Source organism: Pelodiscus sinensis, chromosome 7 (genome assembly GCF_049634645.1).
Source record: "Pelodiscus sinensis isolate JC-2024 chromosome 7, ASM4963464v1, whole genome shotgun sequence".
NCBI lineage: Eukaryota > Metazoa > Chordata > Testudines > Trionychidae > Pelodiscus > Pelodiscus sinensis.
The window spans coordinates 6,721,150-6,748,669 of NC_134717.1; the positions used below are offsets into that span (position 1 = coordinate 6,721,150).

General features: G+C 43.5%; 1 protein-coding gene across 4 annotated transcripts in view; it reads left to right on the plus strand.

Annotated features, from left to right (window-relative positions):
* The window catches only part of EPB41L5 (erythrocyte membrane protein band 4.1 like 5), a 109,054-nt gene that overhangs the window by 36,599 nt on the left and 44,935 nt on the right, over window positions 1-27,520 (plus strand). For 3 of the 4 annotated variants that reach the window (XM_075933065.1, XM_075933067.1, XM_075933066.1), the window contains exons 11-16: window positions 1,774-1,843; window positions 3,386-3,555; window positions 7,735-7,841; window positions 8,683-8,710; window positions 16,274-16,313; window positions 18,551-18,663. In XM_075933065.1, the coding sequence (XP_075789180.1) occupies window positions 1,774-1,843; window positions 3,386-3,555; window positions 7,735-7,841; window positions 8,683-8,710; window positions 16,274-16,313; window positions 18,551-18,663 (528 nt within the window). Of the gene's footprint in view, window positions 1-1,773; window positions 1,844-3,385; window positions 3,556-7,734; window positions 7,842-8,682; window positions 8,711-16,273; window positions 16,314-18,550; window positions 18,664-22,665; window positions 23,136-27,520 lie in introns of those variants that run through there. The other variant, XM_075933068.1, reaches the window with a different exon arrangement.

Genomic DNA, 27,520 nt, shown 5'->3' on the forward strand with positions numbered 1-27,520 from the left:
ATAGAGAGGCATCAGCTTGGAGGGTGAGGGGGCAGGCAGGAGCTGGCTTTTAAGTGGCTCTCTGTGCATGCCAGTTCCACGGACACCACCCCTCCCCTACTGCCTTTGTAGGGGAGCAGGCAGGAGCTGGTGCTGGGGGAAGCCAGCTTAAAAGCTGGTTCTAACTGGCTTTGGGATGCCGCCTCTTCTCCCCTCTCCCCCCTTCACTGCTACAGCATGGACAGGGGAGCAAGGAAGAGTGCTGCACAGCAGCTTTTGTCCACGGCAGGTCCGGGCTCACTGCAGACAGAGAGTGTTATTGCAGAGCAACCTCTGTATCAGAGGCAGCAGTGAGAGGCGGGAGGCGGAGCTGGTCTGTGCAGTGAGCTGGTTTTTATACAGAGGCAGCAGCACACAGTGGTAGGGGGCTCCCCCGGAAGTGGAGCTGTGGGAGCATACAGGCTCCCTGGGAGTGGGACCTGGAGCACACTGGCTGGGAGTCCGCCTGCAGAGACAATCGAATAGTTGTATACCTGCTAAAATTCGATGCAGTTACGTGACTATTCAATTACATGCTATCGAAGATCCCTAAACTACACCAAATGTTGTGATTTTCTTTTCTGGGGGGTGTGGCTACTGGAACCCTTTGAGTGCAAAACATCCTCAGGGTTGGTTTCTACACTTTTTTTGGAAATGCCCTATTTCTGCTCCCACACATACCACAGAAATGAGTTCAAGTTTAGATAAAAGCGCATAACCATAAAGTGTGGTAAAGAGTGTGAAAATGCTTACCAACACTTGCAGTTCTGTTCCAGAGGCTCTTGGGGGGATAACACCAGAGGTATGTTGTTTTGTTTTTGTAGGAGGTATTTGGAGCAGTCCCATAGGACTTGTACAGTTGCATATGGTTGAAAAGCAGGCAAAAGAAGGGAATTCACTTTCTGGTTTGGGTGTAGGCTTAAATAAGGTATAAGGATCCAAAGTTATTTTCCATGTTTCCTACTTCCTATTTCTCATGCTTATTATCTTGCTAGCTGGGTACGGATAGGAAAAAAGTCAAGTATTGAAATCCTGTTAGTCAGGAAGTTTGTTTGGATACAATCTAATTGTACAAAATACCAGTTTTTACAAGTTTGGCACAGTTAATATGGGCATGAATAAAGATATTAACTGGTTAATGCACTACAAAGCCAATTTCCTCGGTCTTTGATATTCACGTTTTCACATCAGGCTGGATGTGTCCCATTCATAGCTACTATCTAATTAACTTCATTAACATGGGTCCAACATTTGACAGGTAACTCCTTTTGCTGTATTCTGTATTTTCCACTCCAACTCATCTGATCAAGTGGGTTTTACCCACTAAAGTTCATGATCTATTGTATTTGTTAGTCTCTAAGGTGCCACAGGACTACTCATTGTTTTTAAAGATAGACTAACACAGCTACTCCTCTGAGACTTTGTTCAAAACACAGTTTGTTTTAACTACCATCTTCTTGCCAAGAAACAATAGACTGTACTGATGTCAGCTAAAAGTCCATTTTAAGACTCCCTGCAGAAGCTTCATCTTTTTAAAAGTTGCTATAGATTTTGAAATCGCTTCACCTCATAACTTCTTAACAATAAAGTCCTAAAACACTGGCTAAACACACCTTACTCGGATAATTCAGTTTGGCTCACTCTGTTTATCTCCGTTTTTAAAACGTGAGTCCTAGAGCTGAACACTGAATATAACTTTAATATATTGACCAACAAAAACGTGTTCACACACTTCTTTTATTGTTCATCTGACAGGCCAAAGATAACCAGACTGGACTTCAAGAAGAACAAATTAACACTAGTAGTTGTTGAAGATGATGAGCAGGTAGTTAAATTTTGCTATTGGCTCTCTTAGCTGCTTTACTAGGATTTAAGGGTTCTAGTTTGTTCCTCCTGGTCTCATTCATACTTAAGTTTGCAGGAGTAATGTGGCAGCATTGGAGTGTTTTTAATTATGACTTATTGAGGACAGTAAAGTGTTTATGTCAAAGAAATTTAGCAGTGTGTCTGATTTGCTTTGTATTTTAAAAGGGCGATGCTTTCTTTAACTAGTGTGGGCCAGACAGTTTGGAAAGAGCAGGTGCACTTTGGTGCATGGTGTGAAAGAATCCAATTTGAACTAGGGATGTGAACGACTAGTTGACTAGTCGCGCACACACACCCTCCCTCCCCACCCCCGTTGCTGCCTCTCTAAGAAAGAGGCAGCAAGCAAGCAGAGGGGAAGAAGAGGGGGTGGTTCAAAGCAGCAGCGCCACATGGAGCTCCATGCAGTGCTACCGCTTTGAAACACCGCAGGGAGCACGGGGCCAGCGCTTTCATCTTTGAAATGTAGCAACAACAACTATTAAATTAGCCCATTAATCTAAATTTAACATCCCTAGTTTGAACTCCTTCCTTAAACAGATTCCAGGAATGCCCCCAGGAGAAAAAATTGCTCTGAGTTGAGCATATTATAAAAAAGCGAGTATTGGTAACACACGGAGGTGAATCTGATTTGAGACAATCACCAGTCAGCCACAGGGGGAATATTCCAACATAAAGAGATTTCTCATCAGTCTATAGTTGTTTTGAGCTTGGCCTCTAAGGTATGACTACAGATGGATAAAAACCCATGGCTGGCCTGGTCAACTAACTCAGGCTTGCAGAGCTAATCTTTGCATGTAAACATTCAGTTCTGGGATCCTCTGACAGTAAAGGGACCCAGAGCTCAGGCTCCAGCCTAAGCCCAAAACTCTACATGACTTTTGGCCCTGAAGACTGAGCCACGGTCTGGACTAGATGCAGCCATGCTGTGGAACTTTCATCCCTGTGTAACGTTTTACGTGCAGCTTACATACAAGTCTGTTATTGTAGCGTCTCTTGAATGTGGAGTTGCTAACGTGAATTTTAATAAACCGTTTCAATGCTGCTGCCCCACAATCACATCTCTATTGTGTATATGTTTTGGGCAAGCCAGAATGGACAGTGACCCTTTTAAGATGCCTTGCATATGTAGCGAATGCATTGTGTAGTTACAGTGCTATATGCTAACTTGTTAAAATCAAATCTTATTTGATGTTAGTGACACCCTGATGTGTTGCTCCTAGCACAGAGCCATCCTGGCACTAACAGGTATATGTAATCAATAATTTATTCCATGGAAAAGAATTGGCCAAATCTTGTTCCTGGAGATAAAAATACCAGATATTCTCTTTAGCTATTGCACTTGTATTTGCAATATTTCATCCATCTATTGTCAGGTAGAGATAAAGGGGAGGGGTTTTTCAGCACAAAGGAATATAAATTGTATTCAGCATTTATTAAATTGTGGGGAACTCTGCCCTGTATGAGGCTGTTCAGATTCACAGTGTGTTTTGTGTGCTTTAAGGGGAAGGAGCAGGAGCACACTTTTGTGTTTAGGCTGGATCACCCCAAAGCCTGCAAACACTTGTGGAAGTGTGCAGTGGAACATCATGCTTTCTTCCGCCTCAGGGGACCTGTCCAAAAAGGCTCAAGCCGATCAAGCTTCATTCGACTGGGGTCACGGTTCAGATACAGGTCAGAATAATTTCTCATTCGATGTGTCTTCTCCCCGTTTCCATTCCCTTGGGTAATGCACAAGAGAGGAAAGTGGTATCCAGTTTCTATAGTGTATAGAAGAGAGAATGTAACAGACTGCATTTAGATAAATTATTTAAATTAGGCTGTTAAAAACTGTGCATTATTTTGACTAGTTTAATAAAATCCATTCCAGATTTGCTATCTGAACTTAGGTTTTTTCTGATCTGTTCAGTAAAATGTGCTAGGGAAAGTTTCCCTAAGCCAGGGGTCAGCAACCTTTTCAAACCAAAGAGCTATGCTACGTCAAAATTCAGAACAAGTGGTTAACAGAGCCAGTATAAGGGTGCCCATTTGCATGACTGAAAATAAACCATTTAATATTATTGATAATTGACATGATGATTAATAGTATCATAAATGAAACATACAGACAATTTAATGGGACTTCTGCTGTTGCTGGGGGTGCAGTTTGTGGATGTGGGCATGCAGGTGTATGAGGAGGTGTATGGTTAGTGGTGTATGAGGCGCTCAGGGCAGGGGGTTAGAATGTGTGGGAGGTGAGTGCAGGGTGCTGGGGCTGGGGAGTAGAGTATTGGGGGGGGGGCTGGGACTGGATTACCTTACCTAGCCAAGGCTTGGCTACTGCACCCAGGCAGCAGTGGGTAGACGAGGGACTTGACCAAGATCACTACAGCCAGATCGTGGCCTCCCTTCCTAACCATGCCCGGCAGGAGGGGGGCCACCGCCAGCCCTTCCTGCAGCCAGACGGGGCCCAGACCATGGGGCCTGTCCCAGGATCAGGGCTGAGGCCAGGACACTGCAGCCAGATGGGGCTGGGGGTTGGGCCCTGATTGGGGCCTTGTTGGCCAGGCTGCCATGGCCGGGCTGTGGTAGCAGTTGTGGGGCCACCTTAGGAACATGGCAGCTGGGGACAGACCGCAGCAGTCAGATAGGGGCTGGAGCCAGGACACTGCAGCTGGATGTCCCAGCTTGGAGCGTGCACGCATCCCCTACAGGATGCCTCACCTGGCCCTTTAAGCAAGCAGAGTCCCCTAGCTGGCCTTTGCTGGAGGGCAGCCAGCTGTTACCGGGGCACACCTCCTTACTTTCACCTCTGGTTAAAGGGGAAATAGACCAAAAAACACCATCTTGACGTGAGTAATTATGCATTTTTTAAATTTTGAATGTTTTTTTTTTTTTCATTTTAATTTAAAGAGGTGCATGTATTTTGGGAATGACAAAAGAGCTGCATTTGGTTCCGTACTGAGCCATAGGTTGCTGGCCCCTGCCCTACGCCAACAGGTTTTCCTGTTTCTTATATCTACTGTACATTTGGAGAGTTTGTCTGTCTGTCTGTCTGTCTGTCTAAGAACTCCTCCTAAATGGAAAGAGCTAGGACCACCAAATTCAGGATATAGCTTCCTCTTATAACTGAAAGCATGGTCAGGGTTTGGCTGTGCCTGGAATGAGATTGCGTCTCATAAAACCATATAGAAAAGAGACAGAACCACCAGGCAGGTGAAAGGGACTGGCTAAGGGCACAGCCCCTGTCCCTGGGACTGCCACAGCCCCAATCCTCCCTTCCCGCAGGCACCCATTAAGGCGAGGGGAGGGGCTGAAGCTTTCCTTCACCCCTCCCCTTTGTACGGGAACAGTGCTGGCTGTTTTCCTTCTCAGCAAGGGAAGGGAAAGTGCAGAGTTTGCTACATTCCTCACTCTGTCTGTGGAGTGCCAGGGGCAGAGGATCCTGGACATACCCCAGGTGGGGGACGTGCACCCCTCCCCCAGCTATGTCTGCTGAAGCTGCAGCAGCCCTGGAGAGGTGCTTATCACTTGGCCCCAAGCTGCGCTGGCTGGGGCTGTCCCTTCTCCCTGGGGCAGCCTGTATCCTGAACCCCTCCTCCCAGCCCCACCCCAGAGCAATGATTCAAATGAAGTGTGCGCATTTACATTTTGTTTTCCAAAAAAACAAAATTGAGTTTAGGACCTGAGCAATGCTTAGTAAATCTAGTACAGTATATTATACATGTGCTCTGTACGTTACCCAAGCTTTCCATTTACTTCCAAATACAATTCAAGTGGTTGGTTTTGATTCATGAAGCCCTGCAACTTTGGTTCTGGTTGAGAGTCTACTTCATGGTTAATTTAACTGAAACGCTGTAGACTTACACATTTGATGGCAGACAAGGCTTTTGACTCTGGAATTGATATTATTTTTGTTAAAGCCCAGTTAGGATCCAGGCCCTGCTGTTTCAGACACTGCATAAGCATATAATGAGGCCTTGCCTTTGTCCTAAAAAGCGCTCTGGAAGATGCTCCATCTTTTACTTCTGGGGTTGCCTTGCTAGAGGAAGCAGTTTTAGTTTCGTTTGTCTGGGGATTTTTTAAGTGCTCTTTATTGGGACCTGTGTCAGTTACCATTTTGGTGTATTGATTATGTGAAAGCCATCTGCATACATATTAGGGATGTCAATGTGCAGACGACTACACGATGGGCTTATCGGTTGATCCTGTCCACTACACACCTTTTTTTTCCTCCCGTTCTCTCCTCCTCCCCCCTGCTGTATCAGAGGCAGCAAGGGCAGGGAGGCTGGAGCCAGTGCTCATGGGGTGATAGAGACAGCAGCATGGAAGCGGGTAGGCCAGCTCTCCATGCATGCTAGCAAGGCAGACCTGCTTGCCCTCCTCTCCCCCCCTCCCCCCCGCTTGTCTCCTACAGAGGCAGTGGGACGGGGGGAGGCGGAGAGGAGCAGGAGCTGGTGCTGGGAGGAGCCAGCTTAAAAGCCACTGCCTCCCCCATCTCCCCCACATGCTGTTATCCCAGCAGAGGGGGGCTGCGGGGAGTCTGAGCTTCCTGCAGACAGGCTGCTCTAGCATCCCACAGAGCAGCCTCTGTCCATGGCAAGCCTGGCCCACCGTGGACAGAGGCTACTCTGCAGCAGCAGCACCGAAGCAGCCCTTGTCCATGGGGAGCTCATACCCCTACAGACAGGGGCAGATGGGAGCCGGTCTGTGTGGGGAGCTGTTTTTAAACCAGCTCCCCTCATAGACCGACGCGTGCCTGCCACCCTGCACTGCTGCAGCAGAGGCCAGGAGTGCACTGGCAGCCACCCTCACCCTTGCGGGACTATCGAATAGTTGTGTAACTGCTAAAATTTGATGTGGTTTCATGACTATTCAATTACACGCTGTCTACAAATAGATATTGTGATAAGTGCATTTTATAAATTGAAAAATATAATACATCTAGGTTTTACCAACATTTGTAAAAGATATGAGGGTCACTCAAAGGACATTGTCAAATAGAAGTAATTTACTTGTATAGTGTCATCTGCAGTTTCAGCAGAACTTCTAGAAAATGTAACAGGTCTATTAAAGAAATAAATGCAGGGCATGTGAAAAGCCATTGGCTTATTAGCTCCAGAGAACAAAGTGACTTATATCCACAAACAGAGTACAAGCAGCGGCTGTCCAGAGTCACCATATGCTGCCTTGTGTGAGTAGGCAGCTGGTTCAGATGCTCAGCAATCCTTGGCCTGTCTAAGAGCTCCAGCAAAGGTGCCAGCAATGTGTATAGTTTTTATATGGGTTCCTCCTATCTACTAGGAACTGTACAGAATCTGCAGACTCATCTCCTATGTATAGTTCACTAAACTACAGTGAGCTGGTAGCGACTTACAATCACTTGTGAGCTGTGCTGGATTTAAGCAAAAGAGATGGAGGCTCTGTATTCCAATCTTATAAACCATCAGGTTCCTCTTTAAAAAGGAAGACAGGTCTTGAATAAAACCACTCAGGATTGGGAGTCAGCACATACAATTTCTAATTTTTCTCTATTATAGCCTTCCTATAGGACACCAGTGGAATGACAAGGCATGTATTTTGAGGAATCTCATTCTTAAGGAATCGTGCCTTCAATTTCCCCTTCAGGAAATGGGGATGATAGTACCTTCCTCAGTGGAGGATGAAATTAAAATGTTCGCATAATTGAGCCTTTCTGATGAAAGGCACCATAGGAGCGTAATATTTATTTCTATGCAAGTTAGGTTTGCTGAGACCTAAAGCAAACATCTACAAGTAAGCCAGACAAGTTATTTTGTCCCAGTTATGCCTACATTCTGCCCTTGTAAACAAGTGCTTTATCCCATCATTGTGTACCTTAACTTGCATTTTTAGTGGGAAAACAGAATATCAGACAACCAAGACCAACAAAGCCAGAAGATCAGCATCCTTTGAAAGGAGGCCCAGCAAGCGATATTCAAGGAGAACACTACAAATGAAAGGTAAGTGGGTGCCCATGCATTGTAGCCACAGTGAGACGCGAGTAGAGTAAAATCTCGTGCTAATTCTAGACAGGAATTTTTGCGTTTCTCTTCATCTTGGAGCATGATTTTTATAACGATCCATCTTGCCTTTGAGTCATTTCTCTTGGGATCTATTTGGAACACAGTGTGCTTAATAAACTGGATGAATTCAAGGGGTTTTTTTGATATTTTTATGAAGTTGCCTAACAGCTAAGTCACCTGTGAATATTGTAAGATGTTTATATAGAAAAATAACCGGTCCAATAAGTAAAGAACAATCCCTCGTTGAATCCCTTTGCTCTGTCTCTTCTTTCTTTATCTTAAAACTCTTCATCCTTGCAAGACCTTGATCAACTCTTTCCCTGCTTGCTTCTCAGCCATTGTCCCACCCTGTGACCTAAATGCAGCTAGTTCTTGCCGTGGTATATCTCCTTTGTTTCTCCTCATGATTGCTTATCCCTGGAATGTTTCATGTATGTTTTCAGATCCCTTCATCAATCCTAATCTCCAGATTAAAAATGTGTTTTTCATGCTTCATACATATGAGTGTCATGGATATTTGTGGTGGTATATCGGGATGTAAAATCCTGTGTAAATTGTTAACCAGTTAAACTGTAGGTTTAACCGGGTAACCGCCTGCTGCATGAGGGGTGGGAATGCATGCTGTAGCCGACCCATATGCCAGTGAAGCAGTTATGCTGGTAAGCATACCAGTAAGGCAATGATTACTGGTTAAACCTTTACATCCCTAGCGCTATATAGACAATAACAAAATGAATGTATATTAAATTTGTAATTGATATCTGGAATTTTTTTGCAGCAAACGTTGCAAAACCGGAAGAAACAAGGTAGGAGACATTCTGCTGCTTAATTTCCTTTCTGTTCAGTCTGCATTTAGTCGTGTGTGAATGGAGGCAGCTGTAATGTTAGTTCAGGTCTAAAGGAGTACTATTAATTTAGATTTTCAGATCTGAAGGGACCATTTGGTTGTCTGCTGTGACCTCCTAAATAACACAGGAGGTGAAAGTTGCTTTTCAGTTTGGGTAATTCCTTGCTATTTTTTCAGTGGAAAGCTGCTTGTGGAAAGGGTGCTGTCATATTGGAGGATTTTGCCGAGCATTCTTCCTAGCAGGCAAAAATATTTTTGAATTCTAGGGTGGTAGGTTTATGACTAAATCCAGTCGTCCTCGCTTGCTTTCAAGTATTGATGAGGATTGTTCTGTCATGCCTTGTAAGAGAGTCAAGCACACAGGAATAAGATGATCTCTTCTTGCTGATGTGCCTCTGCTGTGATGTGATTGAAATGCAAAGCTAATGGAACTCAGGAGTGGGGAGGAATACTGTAGAACTAGACATTTCAAACAAAATGATCTTCATTTTTACACTTATGCCTTGACCTGTAATAATAATCAGTAGGGAAAGTGACCAACACTTGAAGTGAGTCTATAATTTTCTTCTGCATTGGACAACATCTAGCTCAGTAGAATCTTGCCCAATGTCTGAGACTTAAGTACTACTGCAATACAGATAAATCTTACTATACATTTTAGAAATGTGTCTGTCCATCCGTCTGAGAGTCAGTTTGTTCAAGAACTCCTCTTAAACAGTAACCTCTAAGGCCACCAAATTTGGTTTGCTGCTTCCTCTTATCAGAACTTAAAGCAAGGGCAGGGTTTGGTTGTGCCAGAAAAATGGGATGTGTCTGGAATTTGATTGTTTCTTATAAAATGGAAAGGGAGGATTCTGGCGGGAGGGATATTTATACAGTGGAGTCCGGATTAACTGACACCCAGTAATCTGACACTCTGCTTTATCCGACCCTCCAGCTCCCGGGGACTTTTCCCCAGGAGCTGCAGGGTGGGATACAGCATAGGCAGGGAGAACTGCCCCGTTGCTCTCTAGGAGCAGCTGCTGCTGGGACGCTTCCAGGCAGGGGCAGGAGCGGCAGCAGCAGCAGCGTCTCCTAGAGAGCAAGGGAACAGCTGATGCCGCTCCTGCAGGGGCGGATATCCTGGCAGGAGTGGCATCACCTGTTCCCTTGCTCTCTAGGAGAAGCTGCTGCTGCTCTTGCCTGGAAGCATCCTGGCAGCAGCAGCTGCTCCTAGAGAGCAACGGAACAGCTGATACTGCTCTGCCGGGGACGCTTTGTCCCTGATACTGCTGTGCTGGGGACGCTTCGTCCCTGCAGGAGCGGCATCAGCTGTTCCGTTGCTCTCTACAGTAGACTCAGTATCATCCGACATATTCGGTAAGCCAACCATGTGTCGGTCCCGTTTAGGTCGGGTAATAGGGACTCTACTGTACTGCAGAATGGCCATGGGGGAGGGAGTGGGGAAGGGCAGCAAGGGGCCAGAGACAGGGACCAGAACAACTATATATTTTAGAGAGAATGTCTGTGTGTCTGTCCTCAAGCTGGCGGATGTGTACCCCTCTGGCTGAGCCTGCTGCAGAAGCCAGGGACAGGTGCTTCTCGCCTGGGCCCAAACTGCTACAGTGAGAGAAGGCTGGGAGTGTCTTCTCTTCCGGGGGCAGCCTTCCTACTGAACCCCTCTTCCCCAGCCCAGAACAGTGATTTAAATGAAGAAAAACAAAACGTATTAGAGTTAAGAACCCGATTAATGCAGAGTAAATCTTCTAGTAAGTGATATTCTCCAGTTACCAATTCTTTCTACACTTTAAAAATCAACCTGTTCCGTTACTTCAAATTCCTCCTCTTCCTTCTTGAAAGGGGTCTTCCAGGATTTTATTATCAATGTAGTAGTGATGCACGTTTCTAAAGCTTGTACCAGTAGCGTATCCTTGCACTTGTTCCTTGTGGATGTGAACATTCATGTGACATTTCTCTGCTTCAGGCTTCAGATCCTTGTAACTTGTAAAGTAAGACACCAGATGCATACGGGCCAACCACCTTGTTGCCAACCCAAAGGAGTTGCAAAATGTACACCAAAGGTGGCAAGCCTTTGGACTCACATGATTCTCACCTCTCTCCCTTGCATAAAAGGCCTTACCATAAAAGGCCCTCCAGTTTAGGGGCTGCATTTTGCTCTGTCAGCCAGAAAGGGTCACAAGGAAAGCTGTCTGAGGCACACCCCTCAGTTTTCCTATCCCTGCCTATGCACAGGACTTCTGAAGTGCTTGTAGCCCTTGCTGGATCAAGACACCAAATTTTGTGCCAGACTGTGTGCACTTGATCCAGCAAGTGCTAAAAGCTTCCCAGAACTACTCTGCTTGGGGAGCATAGATTGAAAATGAGAGGCTGTGCCTCAGTCTTATCCTTCACCTCTGTTTGAATAGATCAGTGCCTCCCAGTGCTTCTTTCTTGGAGACAACATCTTTGTCCTTTCAGGGGCTCTTCTGGTTCCAACCCTTTGGCTGGCTCACTATGGTCCAATTCCCCATCCTCTATGATTTCTTAAGATACAGGTCATTTCTCCCCCGCCCTCCCCAAGTGACTAATGGGAGGTGCAGGGGACCCAGTGCCACCCCTAACACAGGGCCCCAGCCCAGGGACGGTGTAGGTAATAGCTGTCTTCTATGTCTGTTCCTATGCTGCTCTAATTCCCAGAGCCACTTCCCCCATGGCCCTGCGCTGTCTTCACCCTTACCTCAGGGTTCTTGCCATGCGCTCCCTACACTGAGCTGTCAGCAGAACTGCTACTCTTCTAGCTAGCCAGCCAGTCACCCAGTTTTTGCTCCTTGCAGCATCTAACTGCTGTTCTGTTTTGCAGAACCTTTTATTTGGCCTTCCTGGCCCTGATTGGCTGCTTCCCCTGCAGCCACTCTAGCCTGCTTGGAGGACCTCTCTACTGCTCTTTTTCTGGAGTAGGGTGTAGCAGGACCACAATGCCTCTAGAAGGAGGTCTCCGGGACTAGTTTATCCCATTACATTTCTTTATATAATTAAATTTTTACAATGATATTTATTGACATTGCCATTGTCATTTGTTCCAGAGAAGACCTGACCTCTGTATACTTTTATAATACTGTAATATTGCATACTATTAATTGAGACAGTTGAGGTTCAGCACACCCTCCTCCATCACCCCCAGCCTGCTATCTTTGTACACCAGTATGTCTTGGAAAGGTGATTTTTCTGAGGGCTATGCTCAAAATAAAGTTTATGCAGGCTGTGAGGAGTCTGTAAGTGAAGGAAGCTCCATGCTCTTTCTTCCCCCCACTTGTTAGCTTTATAGTTTTGTTTACGCACCGTGTAAAAAAACAGACCTTCATTGTCTTGCCTGAAAATCGGGCTAGTCAGAGGATCAAGTACACGTTCCTTTGTCTTAGGGAGATCAGGTTACCAGCTCCTCCGATATCCTCAATTTAAACACACTTGAGTTATAATTCCAACATGCAGCCATAACTCTTAATACAAACTTTGTGCATTACGCAAGAATATAAATGGTCAGTGAAATATTAGTTTTTAGATGATCCCTCACAAGACTTATTTTGTACAGAGATCAGTTTAGTATTGTGTAGGGTATGAATACTCCAGTGCTTAAGGTCTCATACGTTTATAAATACAATTAACTTGCTCAAGCACATCAGTGTACTTGCACTCCACTTCCCATGGTACATAGCCTGGGATATTTTCCAGTATGAGGCTGGCAGGTCATTCTTCTCTCCACAGTGCCTCCTGTATAATAACATTCCATAGGAGCATCATCTGTTTCCAGTGCCAAAAACATATTCCTTTTGAGGGCGACTAAAACAAGCTATTGGCTTTTCTTCCATGACGCAAGGGGGATTAGGTTTGTTTAGCTCATTGAATGTAGTGTTTCAGAGTGACTGGAATGACCTCATTTTTCTTCTGTTTCTTCCTGTTCCTGGACATTCTACCCTGCTTTTTAGTTGGGTTTCATTTAATAACTCCATGCAAATCTAGCCCATTAGGAGGCACTAGTAGCTGGGACTGAATGGGTAGAGCAGAGATGAGAAACCATGGGTGAATGCTGTCACTTCCCTGGCCTGACAGCCACCTATTAAAATCCCGCTGTCCAAGTATTACATGAGATTTAAAAACATAATAAAATCCTCAGTATGTTTTGTTGAGAGCTGTTTTTTTATTCTTAGCTGTTCAGTAATCACTGATGCTGAGGGATATTTGATCTGGCAACTTCAGTGTGTAGAGGCAGGTGAAATTTACAATCTGTAAAAGTGTAAATGCATGCTGTGTCAGGAATGCTAAAAGAAAACAGGGTGAAAGTAGGATTGGAAGAGAGGGAAGAGTTTGTAAAGAAAATTTGTGTTGGAGAAAGGATAGGCGTTTTGAATAAATGGTATGTCACAGCAAGGAGGAAGTTGGGGTGTTTGAAGCTGAGACTTGAATGGTATGAAAACCACTTCCACCAGTGGCTCTTAACAAGCAGTACACTGGGGATACACAGAGGTCTTGAAAGGGGTACGTCAGCTCACCTAGATCAGGGTTTTTCAACCTGGCGGTTGCAGAATAAATTTGGGCATCGGGCGGTCAAACATTCAGGGCCATCGTTAGGGGGTGGCAAGTAGGGCAGTTTCCCAGAGCCCCACACCACAGGGGCCCAGGAAGGTAAGTTAGGCTTTGTCTACACTGGCAATTGAACAACAGAGCTGTTGTTGTTCATGAGTGCTTAAACACTCCCCCTTCTTCCCACCCCCCCTCTGCCCCAAACAAAAGCTTTTGGGGGTGTTGGCAAAAGTGCTAACAGCAGTGTTTACATTGCCTGACTCTTAGTGACATGGTTGTGTTGACATAGCTGTGTTGCTAAAAGCTGTCGGCGTATTAGACGGTACCCTTAAATACTTGAGTCCCAAGCAGCAGGGTCAGGTTTCAGACTCCTGAAAGGGATATAGTAGTCAGGAAAAGTTAAGAACCACTAAGCTACACTGGCCACTGCTGGGTGGGGAGAGAGATCCCTTCTTCCTTCAAGATATGAAGAGTAATAGCAACTGAAGACCAAACTGGAGGAAGTGCCTGTGTAGATAGGAAGTCACGGAGAGCAGGTTGAAGTGAAAGTGACAAGGAAGCTGATAGATTTCAGAGAGCAAAGTTTGCTTTTGTTCCATCTGGATGGACAGGGTTTTAGTAATATTTGGTTAAAGGGCTGTCCATCTGTATAATGAGGTTAATATTGATCCTAGTGATGGAGGATATTGGAAAATTTAATTAAAGTCTGCAAAGGGCTTTGAAATCCTCTGATGGGACGTTAGATGTGTAGCTTATTTATTAGTGCTAATAATTGCTCTTCACATTTTGTTAGTATGCTGTTTTACTTGAATCTCAGGTTGAAACCAGGCTGGGTGTAGGAAGAGGAGCTCACTACAATTTCCTTGCCTGCCAGTGATGAAGGCTTTAGTTTTTCTGATACTCATCTTGGTGTTGTCATGGCACATTCACTCCCAGAGCAATCAGTGCTGTTTCTGAAACTGCACACTCAAGCTTCACTAATTAAAATGCATCATGAAAGATGCATGTTGTTCCTTTCTTTTGTGTTAACTCATTGGTGAAGAATGTGTTTGCTTGTACAAGCACTCCTCAGTATTTTTTAAAGGTGCAGTACTCTGTGCCTGTAACACTGTTCTGCACTTCTCATTCAGAGAGTGTGGTGAGAGAACAGCCAGAGTGCAACTTCTTTGGTGGTGGTGTTATACCTACAGGACTACTGAATTAAAAGGACTTCAGAAATATCGAAACTAGTTTGCTCAGCAGGCTCACAGTATCGCTGCTTTATGCAAATGATAGCAGTTGTCCCAGGCCAGAAGCAACTGGGCATTAATTGAATTAATAAAACCTGGGTGAAGCTTTTTTTAAATGGAAAATTGGAAAAGACGCTTCTTTTAGACCAACTCTTATCATTTTTGGTTATAATCCATAATGGCATGTATATGTGTATTATAGTGTTTTTCTATTCCATGTCTTTCTGTGCCATAACTAGCATGTGAGGAAAACCTATGAGACAGCCCCCTTAATTCCTTCAGCATCCCCTCTAGGGATGTCAACGTGTAGTCGACTATATGATTAATCAGTAAGCCTAGACTTATCGGTTAATCTCATTGACTACACATACTTCCCCTCCCCAAGCGGGGGAGCAGGAGCTTGTCCCTATGAGGAGCCACCTCAGGGCCCTCCATGGACAGAGGGCAGCAGACAGCCAGTCTGCAAGCAGAGCTGGTTTTTAAATTGGCTCCCCTCACAGACTGGCTCCACCTGCCACCTCGTACTGCTGCCTCTGATAGATAGGCAGTAGCACAGGGTGACACGGGACTCCCTGGGAGTGGAGCTGGGAGCACACTGACGGCTGGCCCTGCTGCCAGGGACTATCAAATAGTCATGTAACCAATAATATTTTGCGCGGTTACACAACTGTTCTGTTACATAATAGCTAACATCCCTTCATTGCAGCTGCCATCTATCTAGTGAAGAAGGTTAGAGGGGGAACACATTTGGATTCTCACGTTTAAATGCATTGGAGTCAGCGTTGTTATCTCCAAGGATATTTGGTGGCTTTTCCTAACGTCCCTGCTCTTAGAGTCGTGAATACTTGAGTATCAGCTTTCATTTACATATAACGTTTCTATCCCTTATAATTGTGAAGAAGGCCTAAAATTTGACGTGCACACGCTACTGATTCCGAAATCAGAAACAACTCATGTTTTTGATAGCCCGACTCATTATTTTTGAATATCTGATTGGGGTTAGAAGATTCTGAGTTCTGGTGCTTCTAGGGAGAGTAGCCTTGTAAACAGTGTGAATCATTGCTTTAGAACCTTCCTTCCAAGCAACTTCATGAGGCTTCACATAATAGCAGTTCTGCAATCTCAGCCATTTTCTGTCCAAAGTTATACCAGGAACATATGACCGTAATGAATAAGAAAGATATTTTCCCCATCTGTCTTGTGTTGAATGTTTAAGTTCAGTATATGCAAAAATTGCATTAAGGGTTAAAAGGCATGCCTGCTTAGTGTCCTCCTTTCATTAAGGGGATTTCATGTAATCCAACTAGACAAGATGCAATGTGAAGGGAAAATGTGAGACCGTGTATAGTGAAACTCCAGCCTGAATCAACTGGGAGTCTGGTAGCCCTGCTCTCCTTGGAATGAGGTTGCTGGCTAGGAATGTAACATCCAGTTTAATTAGTTAACTTGCTAAACATTAAGTTTAACCGGTTAACTTATTGAATAGGGCCAGGCAGGGGAGACGGGGGTGATGCTTACCAGGTAACCGGTTACACTTCCACGTCCCTATTGCTGACTGCAAGTGTAGAGTTTTTAACTTTCTTTGGATAGTGATTTTTATATTGAATGCAATCGAAAGACCTCTAATGAATTGGTATTGTACTTGAAATCAGTCTGATTTTTGATTCCCCACAACATTTATAAACATTTATTTTGATCCCTGAAAGATTCTGACTTAAATTTTTCTTGCTTTTCAGCATTCCAAACAACGTCTTAAATCAAAATAATGGATCACAAGTAAGGCAATCTCTAAGTCATTCATTTCTGAGATTTTTCTGTAAATACCAAAGCATCGTAGGTCTTCACAGGTTTCAGGGTTGCAGCCATGTGCTTACCTTTTTACATGCAGTAGCTTCCTTTGACTAGAGTGACTGGATGTCCCATTCTAAAGGGAAAGCCCTTTATTTAAGGCTCCCTTTCTCCCCCGCGGGTGTCTTAACTTTTTCTGAAAAACAGGCAAATTATCCTGTATTTTCTGTCTTCCCCGCTCTCTCTCTCCCATGGCTTCTCCCACTTAGGCTGGCTTCTCCCACTTCCCCTGCTGGTCTGTCAGAACAAAAGTCCAGTTTTAAATTAAAGGAAGAGCTGTTATGTAGCCAGTAGGGGTATCAGCAAGGACCACCATCCAGAAATGAATGGGTTAGATCCTTAATCCTAATTAGGGATGTAAACGGTTAACCAGAAAGTCTCACCCTTAATGGGTAAGTCTTACCGATTCTGGTTAACCAGTAGGGGCTGGAGCAACCCCCGTCCATGCCAGCCAACCGCCTCCGTCCCTTCCCCCTCATGCTGCCAGTTACACGAGCTAACAGCCCGCTTCTGGGAAGGCTTTGCTGTGGGCTCTGCAATACAAAGCTAAGCTTTATGCTGAAAAGCCTGCAGCATGTGTAACCGTGAATCCGCTAAGATTTTTAGCGGTTACACGGTTACCTTTTAAAATGACTTTTTACATCCCTAGTATTACTAAAGTGATATCCATGTAAAGCAAGGACCCATGAAGTGAGGTGCATGCTGATTGCACACATTGACTGTGAGAGTCTTGCTGAGCTCTGCATCCAATCCAAGTGTTGCTACAATTCATACAGCACATGTGCAAATTCTAGGTACGCAAACACAGTTAGCAAAACTACCCTATCCCAGGAGACCACCTCAGTTACCACGGTCTTGTGGACCTCTGCGATGGTAGGCCACTCATGCAGCTCACTGACTAGCCCAGTTACCTATTGCTGAGTCACACGTTCAACTAGACTCTTTATTTCAGCTACACAGTGACAAGTGGGATCATTGGCATGGAGAGTTTTTTTCTAGATTTCCTCACACCACCACCATGTAAACAAACTGTACATAAAACGATTAGCTATGTATGATCTTTGAGTACGATAGTAATTGGCAAAACTATACTAATGATCTATATGCTAAACTGCATACATAGGAGGGGCAGAGCCTTCTGGTAGTTTTGCTTCCATCTATTACCAGTGTTCTGCACTATTGCTCTAGTATTTTGTAAGGGCAATGTACTTCTGTTACATCAAGAATAAATTACTGGCAAAATCTAATATTGTGTGCGTTGAATAAAAGTTTTGATGCATTCATCCCCTCAGCATTTGTGTGTAGTAGGTGCTGTGTGTCGCTGAAAACAACCATTGCCAAAACATCCTTCTCCAGTTACTAGAATGATACATCAGAGAGGTCAGGTTCCAGATGCATGGGCTTTTTAATGGGAATGCCTTGCCACCCGTTCTGGAGTAAGTCAGCCGAAGGGGCAGCCAGGCAGTACAACAGAGCAGGATACCACAGACAGATCGCTATTGGGGGTGATCTGCTAGGCCAGTGTTTCTCAAACTGTGCTCCACGGAGCCCCAGGGCTCCACGAGGCATCTCCAGGGGCTCCATGAGGTTGACAAACTGGAAACGTTGATAGGTACAATACATACGATCAGTGGGCCGCTGGGGCGCCGCATAAATTTTTACGTATGTAAAGGGCTCCGGAACCCAAAAAGTTTGAGAACCGCTATTCTAGGCCACTAAAAGTATAATTTCTTCAGCCTCACCTGGAAGCAAATTTTGCGTTGGTGCTCTTTGTTCATAACGACTTATTCCACTTACTCTCTGATCTGCTTCATTCAGCACCATCTGATGCTTCAGGTGCTTACTCGGGGGTAGATGAATTGCAATAATCTAGCTTTTGGGTAGTCACAGAAGGGAACAGTTAATGAATCCAAGTCAAACCAGGAATGAAAAAGGGAGCTGTAGCTGGTGCCTGTGCAAATCCAAGAACAGTGCTGATTCCTGCATGAGCTCTATGTTACTGGCACTTGAAAAGCGGGACATGCATCTCCAATGGAGGAAAGTATCTACAGGAGAATTCTTGTCAAGCCTCATGTTTGGGCAGGAGGAGGAGTTGTGTTTTTCCATGTGGTGGTGTCATGTAGGAAAGCATCTAAGATGATTTGCTTGTGTTTTTGTTTCCCAAGAGCTGGAATGCAAAGCCGACCCTGCCTGTCATGACAGCTTCATCGGGCCCAGTCTTAGTGGAAATAGAAAACCTTCCTAGGAGCCCTGGAGCCAGCCTGCAAGACAAGAAATGGTGCGTTCTACAGACCCTTGCTAGTTTTTCTTTGAAAACCCGTTTTGTTAGTTAAGCTCCTGTTAAACTACTTGTATAGTGTTTTGGCAAGAATGAATTGTGGGCCAGATTAGTGGTGATGAAGCTGGGTCAGTGCTTTGAGACTAGGCTGGGTGTAAAGCTATGGCAACCTGCTTAGCTTCTGAGGAGGGAACCTTTGCTGCTATTTGTAATGGAGGAATCTGCTGGACCATTTTCTATCTCTAGTGGGAGATGTTCCACCCTTTTCAGTCAACATAGTCTCTGTAACCCAGAACATGGAGGCATGTGGACTAGGAGCAGAGATTAGTGAATGGCTGCCTAGATCCTGGGGAAAATGTGAAAATCATAAATCCAAGCTCTTTCTGGAAGTTTCTCAAAAACCTTATGAAGTAGGCAAACTGATTCAGCTATGTGACTCTGCAGTGCAGAGAGAGGAGTTTGTTTGGGGAAACTGAAATGGTTGAAGATAAGAGCGTGCTTTCATTTTAATTAAAATGTCTGCTCTTGGTGCTCCAGAATTGGGTGTGTAGCAAGATTCAGGTTGTAGCTCTCAGTCTGTAAGCCCATCGTATTCTGTAGTATGGGCTGTGACTTCAAAGGGGGCTGCAGTAATCTCAGAAGGGAAGCTCTGATTTGTTAGACTTTGAGGAGCAGCTGTGATGGGATGCAATGCATTTAAAGCTCTTATCCTAAGCGGTTTCACTCTTCAAAAGGTCCTCCATTTGGCTAGAATCTTATTCTATTTCTCTTGTGTGTCTCAAAAACAAAAACATGGTTATCTGACAACACTGATACAAAGGAATGCATTCTACTAATCTAATTACATATTACGTTTTTTTAAATATATTGGATCTTGGATTTAAAGAGAGAGGTTAATTCTGCTCTGCATGTGCTGCATTGTATCTCTGCTTCAAAACGTTTGATGAAATGGTGCTTTCTCTTTTTCTTTTACCCTTGATTTGCCTAGTATCTGAAATCTCTAGGTTGTCTGGTGATCTCGTTGATCGATCGATTCCTCCCCTTGGTGGTGGTGGTGGGTGAAAGGTGGTTGTATCTTTATTCTTTCGGACTTCTCAGTATGATTTTGTTTTGTATTTACTCAGTCTAACTGCAAGGTGCTTGCTAGAATCTGGTAACTTCTTTGTTCGGAACATTTGACTCCAGCTCCAAACAGCTCTACGTAGGTGTTTCTGTTGGAAGCAATAATGTTACATAGCAGTATTAAGGCTTCTGTTGAACATTACAAGTTCCACTACTTCTGTTCAGAAGCTGAGAGAACTTGCAGGCCCATCTGTGGCAGTTTTGATCCCAGTGTGCCTGTGTTAGGATTAAGATCCTGAGCCTGTGTTGCTGACAGACATTGTCAGGAAATCTAGGCTTCTTTGCTAGATTCAGCTGTGGAAGGTTTGTCTGGAAAAGAGGGTGGTTGGATATAAAATTTACCTGCCTGTTACCTACTGTAACATAGCCCAAGAAAACATCCATTCCTACTTGACACTGTTTTAATATTCACTCAGAAGAAAATAACATTTTTGTGTGTTTTATATATAAAATATTGTTGGCAGTTTTTTTTTCCTGGAAATGTGGTTTTAACATGGTTAGCTAGCAGTCGTTCTACTTGCTGTGGTAAGGGATTAACTCAGCCTCAAAATAGAGAAACAAAGAACAGTTTGGAGCTGTGTTGTCAACCATGTGTGCTGCATTCAGGTTTCACAGGGTAGGTGGATGCATTGCAGGAATGTATGTGTCTAGTTGAAGGGCTGTGACTTAGCTTGGTGTCTTGTTGCAGCTAATGGTTTATCTTTCTAAGCTGCCCTCTGCCTTAAATTGTCCTTTTTCTGCATGAACTGGCTTTGGCTTCTGTCACAGAAAAACAGTCCATCTTTTTGAAAGATAATGTCCATGGATAGCTGAAAAGACAGAAATATTTCAGGGTTTTTTTTATAGTGTTGGTGGGGATGAAGGGGTTAGGATAAAGGATCTAACCTGTACGTTTCTGGGTGGTGTTCCTTGCTGATACCTCTACTGGCTCTGTAACAGCCCTTCCTTTAATTTTAAAATTGGACTTTGCAGGTGTCAGTAAAAATGAGCCAGATCATAAGGAGGATTTTCAGCGTTCTCTTTTCTGATTTGAAATTCTCTGCTTCATGGTTTAAATTCCTCAATAACAAAAGAGGTTTCTTCACCCTTTTGGCCATACAAATACAACAGTAACCATCAAACAATGAAAACAGTACTTGCTGCAAAACTGGAGGTCCCCAAACACAAGCAGCATCTTTCTAGCTTTGTGCTGGACTTATACCTCTGGGATAAAATGGAGACAGGCGCAATAGTAGGTTAGCAACTCTATTTACCTGTCATGGAGCACATACATGTCTTACTGCCAGTTACCATGAGCAGCTTTTCGCTTGGTTTCTTAAATGTTGAAAATTAGGAGTAACTTAAAAATAAACCATTTGATAGCTTTTTTTTTATTCTTTGGACCTCATATGCCATTTCTTCACAATATGAATTGTGAAGAACAAAATTCTGAGCACCTGCGAGTGAATGTCAGGCAAATCTTCTTTCTAAAGGAGGACTGTCTTTTCCCCTTATGAATCCTGCATGTTTCTTTCTGCTTCCTTGGCTAATGTGATCTTCTAGCTAGTGTTCTGCCTGCTCGATTGTTTGATGTGGTTAAAAGTATTAAGCTACCCTTAGTGGGACTTGAGAACTGATGAAATCTGAACACTTTGTAGCTGTATCTGATGATCCACTTGTTTATGGTTAAACTAAATGACTGAATCTAAAATTACCATATTTAAAGGAGGATATTTTAGGAATTTGCTCCCTTGAATAGCTTGGAGAAAGAGAGCTTGTTTTTTGGGAGCACGTTTAACAGAAGTTTACTTCAGCCTCTCATGTAAACCATTATAATGAAGGGTTCTGAATCGGTTAGAGAGAACCATTCTGGAGCAGTCTCTTGTGTTCATTTTTCCATCTTGAAGCTGTTTGTAAGAAAATGCTTAATTCTAAAATCATATCATGCAGATGTCTGTTTCAGTGGAGCAAGTTATTTATCCCAAGTCCTAACTGTTTGCTGCAGAAGAATTGCTTGAGACATGCATAAATATATTAATGTCAGGAATAGTGTGGCACCCTGTTAGTTTTTTCTTCCTGACCTCTTGAGGGCTTTATTCCCAGTGTGGAATGCATTAACACTTGCTATCTACAGTCACTTTTTTGTTATACTGCCTTTTTATATTAACATACAAAATTATCTTGTACATTTAGCAAACAAATTGGAAGACCAGGTGTTGGCCATTTCCTAAAATAATTAACCTCCTGTCATATTCAAGTTATCATGTACAGCTATGATCAGGTGCTTCAGTAATGACTAATTCTAATGAAATGTGAGATGTGCTGCAGTGTTCCCCCTTTTCACTATAAAGCTTGTTTTTATTATATAGTTTTTCTTCCTTTTCCCCTCTTTTCATTTGCCTTGAGAATCTGCCTTTTTTAATCTTTGAACCTTCCTGTTGCATGTAGTAGTTTGTTTCCATTGTGCATTGAGAAATGTCATTCAAGCCCTTTTAATGCTGCTGAATATGTAAAGCACTGTTTTTTCAAGATGTAGTCCTTCTTGTCTTTGCCTGTTTTCCCATCAGTAAAATGGGGATAACATCTGTAATATGTAAGTTATGAGTGTAACAAGTCTTGAGTTTCCATTTTGAAGTTTTTAAAGAACAACATACACAATCTTGCAGCAGCAATGAAGGGGTTAATTTGACATTTTAGTAATCTTATTGTATGACCTTACACACTTCCTTTACTAGGCATTTGCCATTCAGCAATTTTAGCAATTTAGTTCTTTCTTATTGCTCTCTTTTATCACATCATTCTTCCTTCCCTCCCTTCCTTTCACCACCTACTGTCCTTTGCTCCCCTCTCCTTCCATTGCTAATTACTAACTGTGCCCCCTCCCAATCCCCAATGATCCAGGCCCCTTGATGCTGCCGACCGCTGTCAACATGGTGGAAGTGTGTGGAACGCATGGGCCCCGTCCTCGACCCACTCTGCGGATAGACACTACACTGCTTTTGTCCATGAGCGCAATGTGAAGAATTCAGGAATTCATAGTGATGCCATTGGTTATGCTGTCCAAACGACCATGACTGATCTATGAGACATGATCCTTTTTGGAGCTTGAGGCTGCTCTGTAACTCAGTCTGAAATGTTACATTTTCTGAGTTGACTTTAAGATAGGGACAAAGGACCCAGAGCTGTTTAAAAAAACCCAGACCTTGTGCCCAAGCCCCTGCATATGGTGCTGTTGTATAGAATCTTTTAAAGAAAAAAATAGCATACACACTACTAGTTTGTTACCCCAGGTATTCTTTTACTGAAGAGTATGTGTATCTTTTTAATTGTGTTAAGATTTTTCTTAACAATTAAATGATTTTAGTTTGTAACTCCGAGGATCCCTGGAGGAGTTCATATTTGTAACACAGCTGGGTATTGTACCTGTGGTATTAAGTGTGAGTTTAGAAATCTATCAGTGATATGTAACTGCCCTTCTTCTTGGGCCATAATTATTTGTTTTAAAAGGCATGGGAGAAATGGGTGACTTACAGTTCAATCGCTTTGTGGGTAACAGGAGCTGTAGTTATTTTATTTGAAAATGTTTCTTAGATTTTAAATGAAATTTCATTTTAAAAACTCAGAACAAATCAGAACATCTGAAAAGGTGCAGAAGAGAATTTTCTTCTTTTGTTTCTTCCCAAGTTTTCATTGTACAGAAGGCTTGAAGGCTTTTGCTATTAGCAGAACAGCTCAGTCCATATCTGTACGTACACTTAAGAACAGCTCAGTTCTTAATACACTGAACCAAAGGCTTTATCCCACTCCTGTTGTCATTGTCCTAACAACACTTGCCCCAGTCTGTTTGGATAAACACCGTTACTGCTCCTCCAGAGCACAGACCGCAGTGAGTTTTTTAGCTCCCTAATATTTTGCTTATTGATACTAAAATAACAGGTTTGAAGCAATAGTTTGGAAAATGGTTTGACTTTCGGAAAACACCATTTAATTCTCTGAACTTGGTCATGGGAGTTGATCTCGTACACACAAATACATTTTGAACAGTCTGAAGTAAGTGTGTGAGAGAGAGAAGAGAGCGTGAGTACTTAGACTTGGTCTGCACACAGACTTACCTACTATATAGTTGAGAGTTTGTTGTTTGGTCAGTCTGTCCATCTGTTCAAGAACTTCTCCTAAATGGTAAGTGCCAGGACCACCAAATTCAGTATCCAGCTTCCTCGTATCATAACTTTAAAGCAAAGTAAGGGTTTCGTTTTTTAGGGGGGAAATCTTTTATTCAGGATGGGAGAGCAAGAAGTATAGCTCTCACACCTGGCAAACTCCCTTTATACTAAAGCTGTTGATATGCCATGACCTTTAGAGCCCATAGATCGTATTCCTAAACCAGGGTTATAGTAGAGCACAATGGGATGTGGCTGGAATGCCATTATTTCTCATAAAACAGAAGGGGAGGGCTCTGGTATCCTGAATTACTACAGGGGGGGGCAGCATGGGGCCAGAGTTGAGGACCAGGACTGCTCTAAACCCATTTGGGCAGTAGGGAGCAGGGATGGTGAAAGAGACAGTTATCTACTATATATTTGAGCAAGTCTGTCTGTCTGTCTGTCCAACCTTCCATTGACTGCCTGCTGCAGCGGCCTTGGACACGTGCTTCTCACCTATCCCTAAGCTGCTGCAGTGGTAGAAGGCTGGGTTGTCCCCTCTCCCTGCAGCAGTCTGCACGCTTTCATCTCTAGCCCCACCCCAGAGCAATGACTTAAATGAAGAAAAACAAAACTTCTTTGCATTAAGAATCTGGCTATCGCTGAGTCACTCAGGTGTGACAAATCCACAGCCATGAGCAATGCAATTGTACTGACTTCAATCCTGCTGTGTACTGCAGTGTGCCGCAGAAGAGCTTCTGGTGACTGAGCCTACTGCCCCTTGGGGAATTGGAGTGTCTACGCCTACACCTATGGGAGATGAGACGCTCTCATGTTGGTGTAGGTTACACTTTACTAAGCACTGCAGTGTTGTATGTTAAACTTGCTCTACAATGATTGTCATCAATATAATGTGTTACGTTGAATCACAGATTTTCTTTCCTTATCTGGCCATTGTCCCTGCCTGTTACTCTGCTATATCCCTGATTTAGGAATAGGATCTATGGGTTCTGAAGGTCATGACATATCACCATCTTTGGTATAAAGGGGGTTTGCCAAGCCATAAGATCTATAGCTCTATGTTCACCATTCTGCCAAAAAAGGATATTTTTCCCTAAAAATTGCAAGGATCTTCCGTTGTTTGTGGTCTTGCAATTAGGAAATGCACTTCTTTAAAAAGCCACTTATTGATGTCTGAACAAATAACCCAGTTTACTGGCTTAATGAGAATCTTGACCCTGCCCTAATTTTGTTGGTTTTATAGCCAGATGCTGTTGCAGTTTGGAGTCTCCAAAGTCACACTTGATGCTTCCAGATAATGATTTTAGCTTCAAGGGGATGTGAATATTTCCGGAAATTTGTGGAGTGAGTCCCAAATTCATTTGGATTTACAGAAAACATATTCATGATTAATTTTTTCTTTTTCTCTTACCTGAAAACAGTAGTAGAATTGTGAGAGACATGAAGCTATGAGGACTTCATATTGTACTCTTTCCTCATGTGAGTTGTCTCATTGACTCTCTTTCCAGAGTCAAAAGACCACTCAGGTATTTAAGAACTATTTCAAATCTATATTTTTCTCCAGGCTAACCTGTATCTTCTCTGAAACATATCTTAATGCAAAGCTGTGATGTTGTTTCCTCTGTGCTTTGTCTGGTCCCTGCTGCTGTGCTTTAGATCAGCAGTTCCCGACCACCAGTCCACAGACCAGGGCTTCACACCCCTGCTTGCTGGGCCGCAGCACCCTGCCAGGCCATGCCCCTAGCTGCTAATAACCTCTGCCTGCTGGGGACCTTCATTCCCTATAAGATGCATGCCTGCATGCATGCACAAAATTGTCCTCCCACCCGACCTCGGTGAGTGACGCTGTGGGCAGCTGGGTGTGCTGTGGTTGGAGCCGAGCCGCGGTGAAGCTGACCCTGGTTCTTGCTCTGTGGCTGCTCTTGGGGAAGGGATGCTCTGGGGGTGGCTGGGCCATATGGCCCTAAACCGTGGAGGCTGGTTTGGAACCTCCTGATGGGGTGGCCCGGACTGAGCATGGGCCACCACTACCCAGGCGGCTGGGATGGGGTGAGAGGACAAGACTGGAGTCACTGCTCTGCCACTTTCAGCCCAGCCTCTCCCCAGCTTGGTCCCCCTTTTTTCCCCTCCCTTCTTCCTTTTGGCCACAGCCCCCTTTCTCCTGCCCTGTCTGCTATACCCCCTTGCTTCTCTCTTTGGAATGTGGCAGACTCCTTCGAAACTCCTGCTGCGTTGCATTAAAGTTTTCCTTTCCTTTCCTTTTTTAAAATAATCCCGAGGCCAAAGCCATGGTTGGCTCCCAGCAGAGGGAGATTTTCCTTTCATCCCATTTTCTCCTTTGCAGAGTTGCTCAATCATTTTCTTGTGGCAAAAATGTTTGCAATGTTTCATGTACGGATGTAAGTGACTAGTCGACTACCTGATAAGCCTCTGCTTTTTAAATGTATAAAGAGCCTGAGGGCTAACCCTGTCCTGGCTCTGCAGTTTTCTCCCCTTTTCAACTAATCGAGTAGTCAATGGAAATTTTGTTGACTTCTTGATTAGCTAATTACCCACAATTTAACATCCCTAGTTTCCTGACCTTAGTGCCAAAGCTGGAAAATACGAATGTGCCGAATGTGTCAGACCTGTTAACTACTGCCTCTAATTCTGGTCCAATTGAGGCAAAAAGTTTGGACTGGAGAATACTCTTTAATAAAAAGTATTAGCAACTATTTTATTGATTTAAAATGTGTGTGCGCAGCAGTTTTTCAAATTCTTGTTAACCATCATGTCCCCCCTCCTTTGCCTGATATACCATGGGCTAAATACCTTTAAAAATACTGAAATATGTTGAAACTTATATTCATGCATGAATAAGTTACATTGAAGTAAATGTGCTGGTTTAAGTTGCTTTCACCATGAACAACTTTTACCCAAAATGGATTACTTAGAAATCATTAACTCTTAACCACCCACTCAAAGAGAAGCCAAGATTTACCACGCTCCAAAACACTGCTATCTTGCATTGTCTTCACATGCAGCTCTTAGAAGAAGCTCAAAGAATCTTCAGTAGTTTGTGTATTGATTAGTATTCCAGCTGGAGGAATATTTCTGTTCTAGCAGAAGTGTTTGGATCGCTATTATAAAAATGAGGCTTCTCCACAAATTAGTGAAAACCAGAACTGTTCTGCAAAAAAGCATGCCATCTGTTTCGCAATGTATGATTTTGATCTTCCACACTATATGTTTTTATGCCTTTAGACCCCACATTATTTGGGGAAGGGATACTTCACTAGTGCCCGGCTTTCCTACTGTGTAACTCTGCATTCACAGATAAAACTATGGGGAAAAAATAATCAATATTAGCTTAGATTTTAAAAAACTAAACTACATTATTAAGTGCATAGGAATCAGCACATAGGTTAAGGCCAATACATTACATGTATTGTGTGCATACAGATGTAATGTAAAATAACACATGACTGCCTAAAATTAATTACCACCATCAATATGCAAATTAACTACAATAATAGTGGTAGAAATGTAGCCGTGTTAGTCTGGTGCAGCTGAAACAAAAAACAGGACTGTGTAGCACTTTAAAGACTAACAAG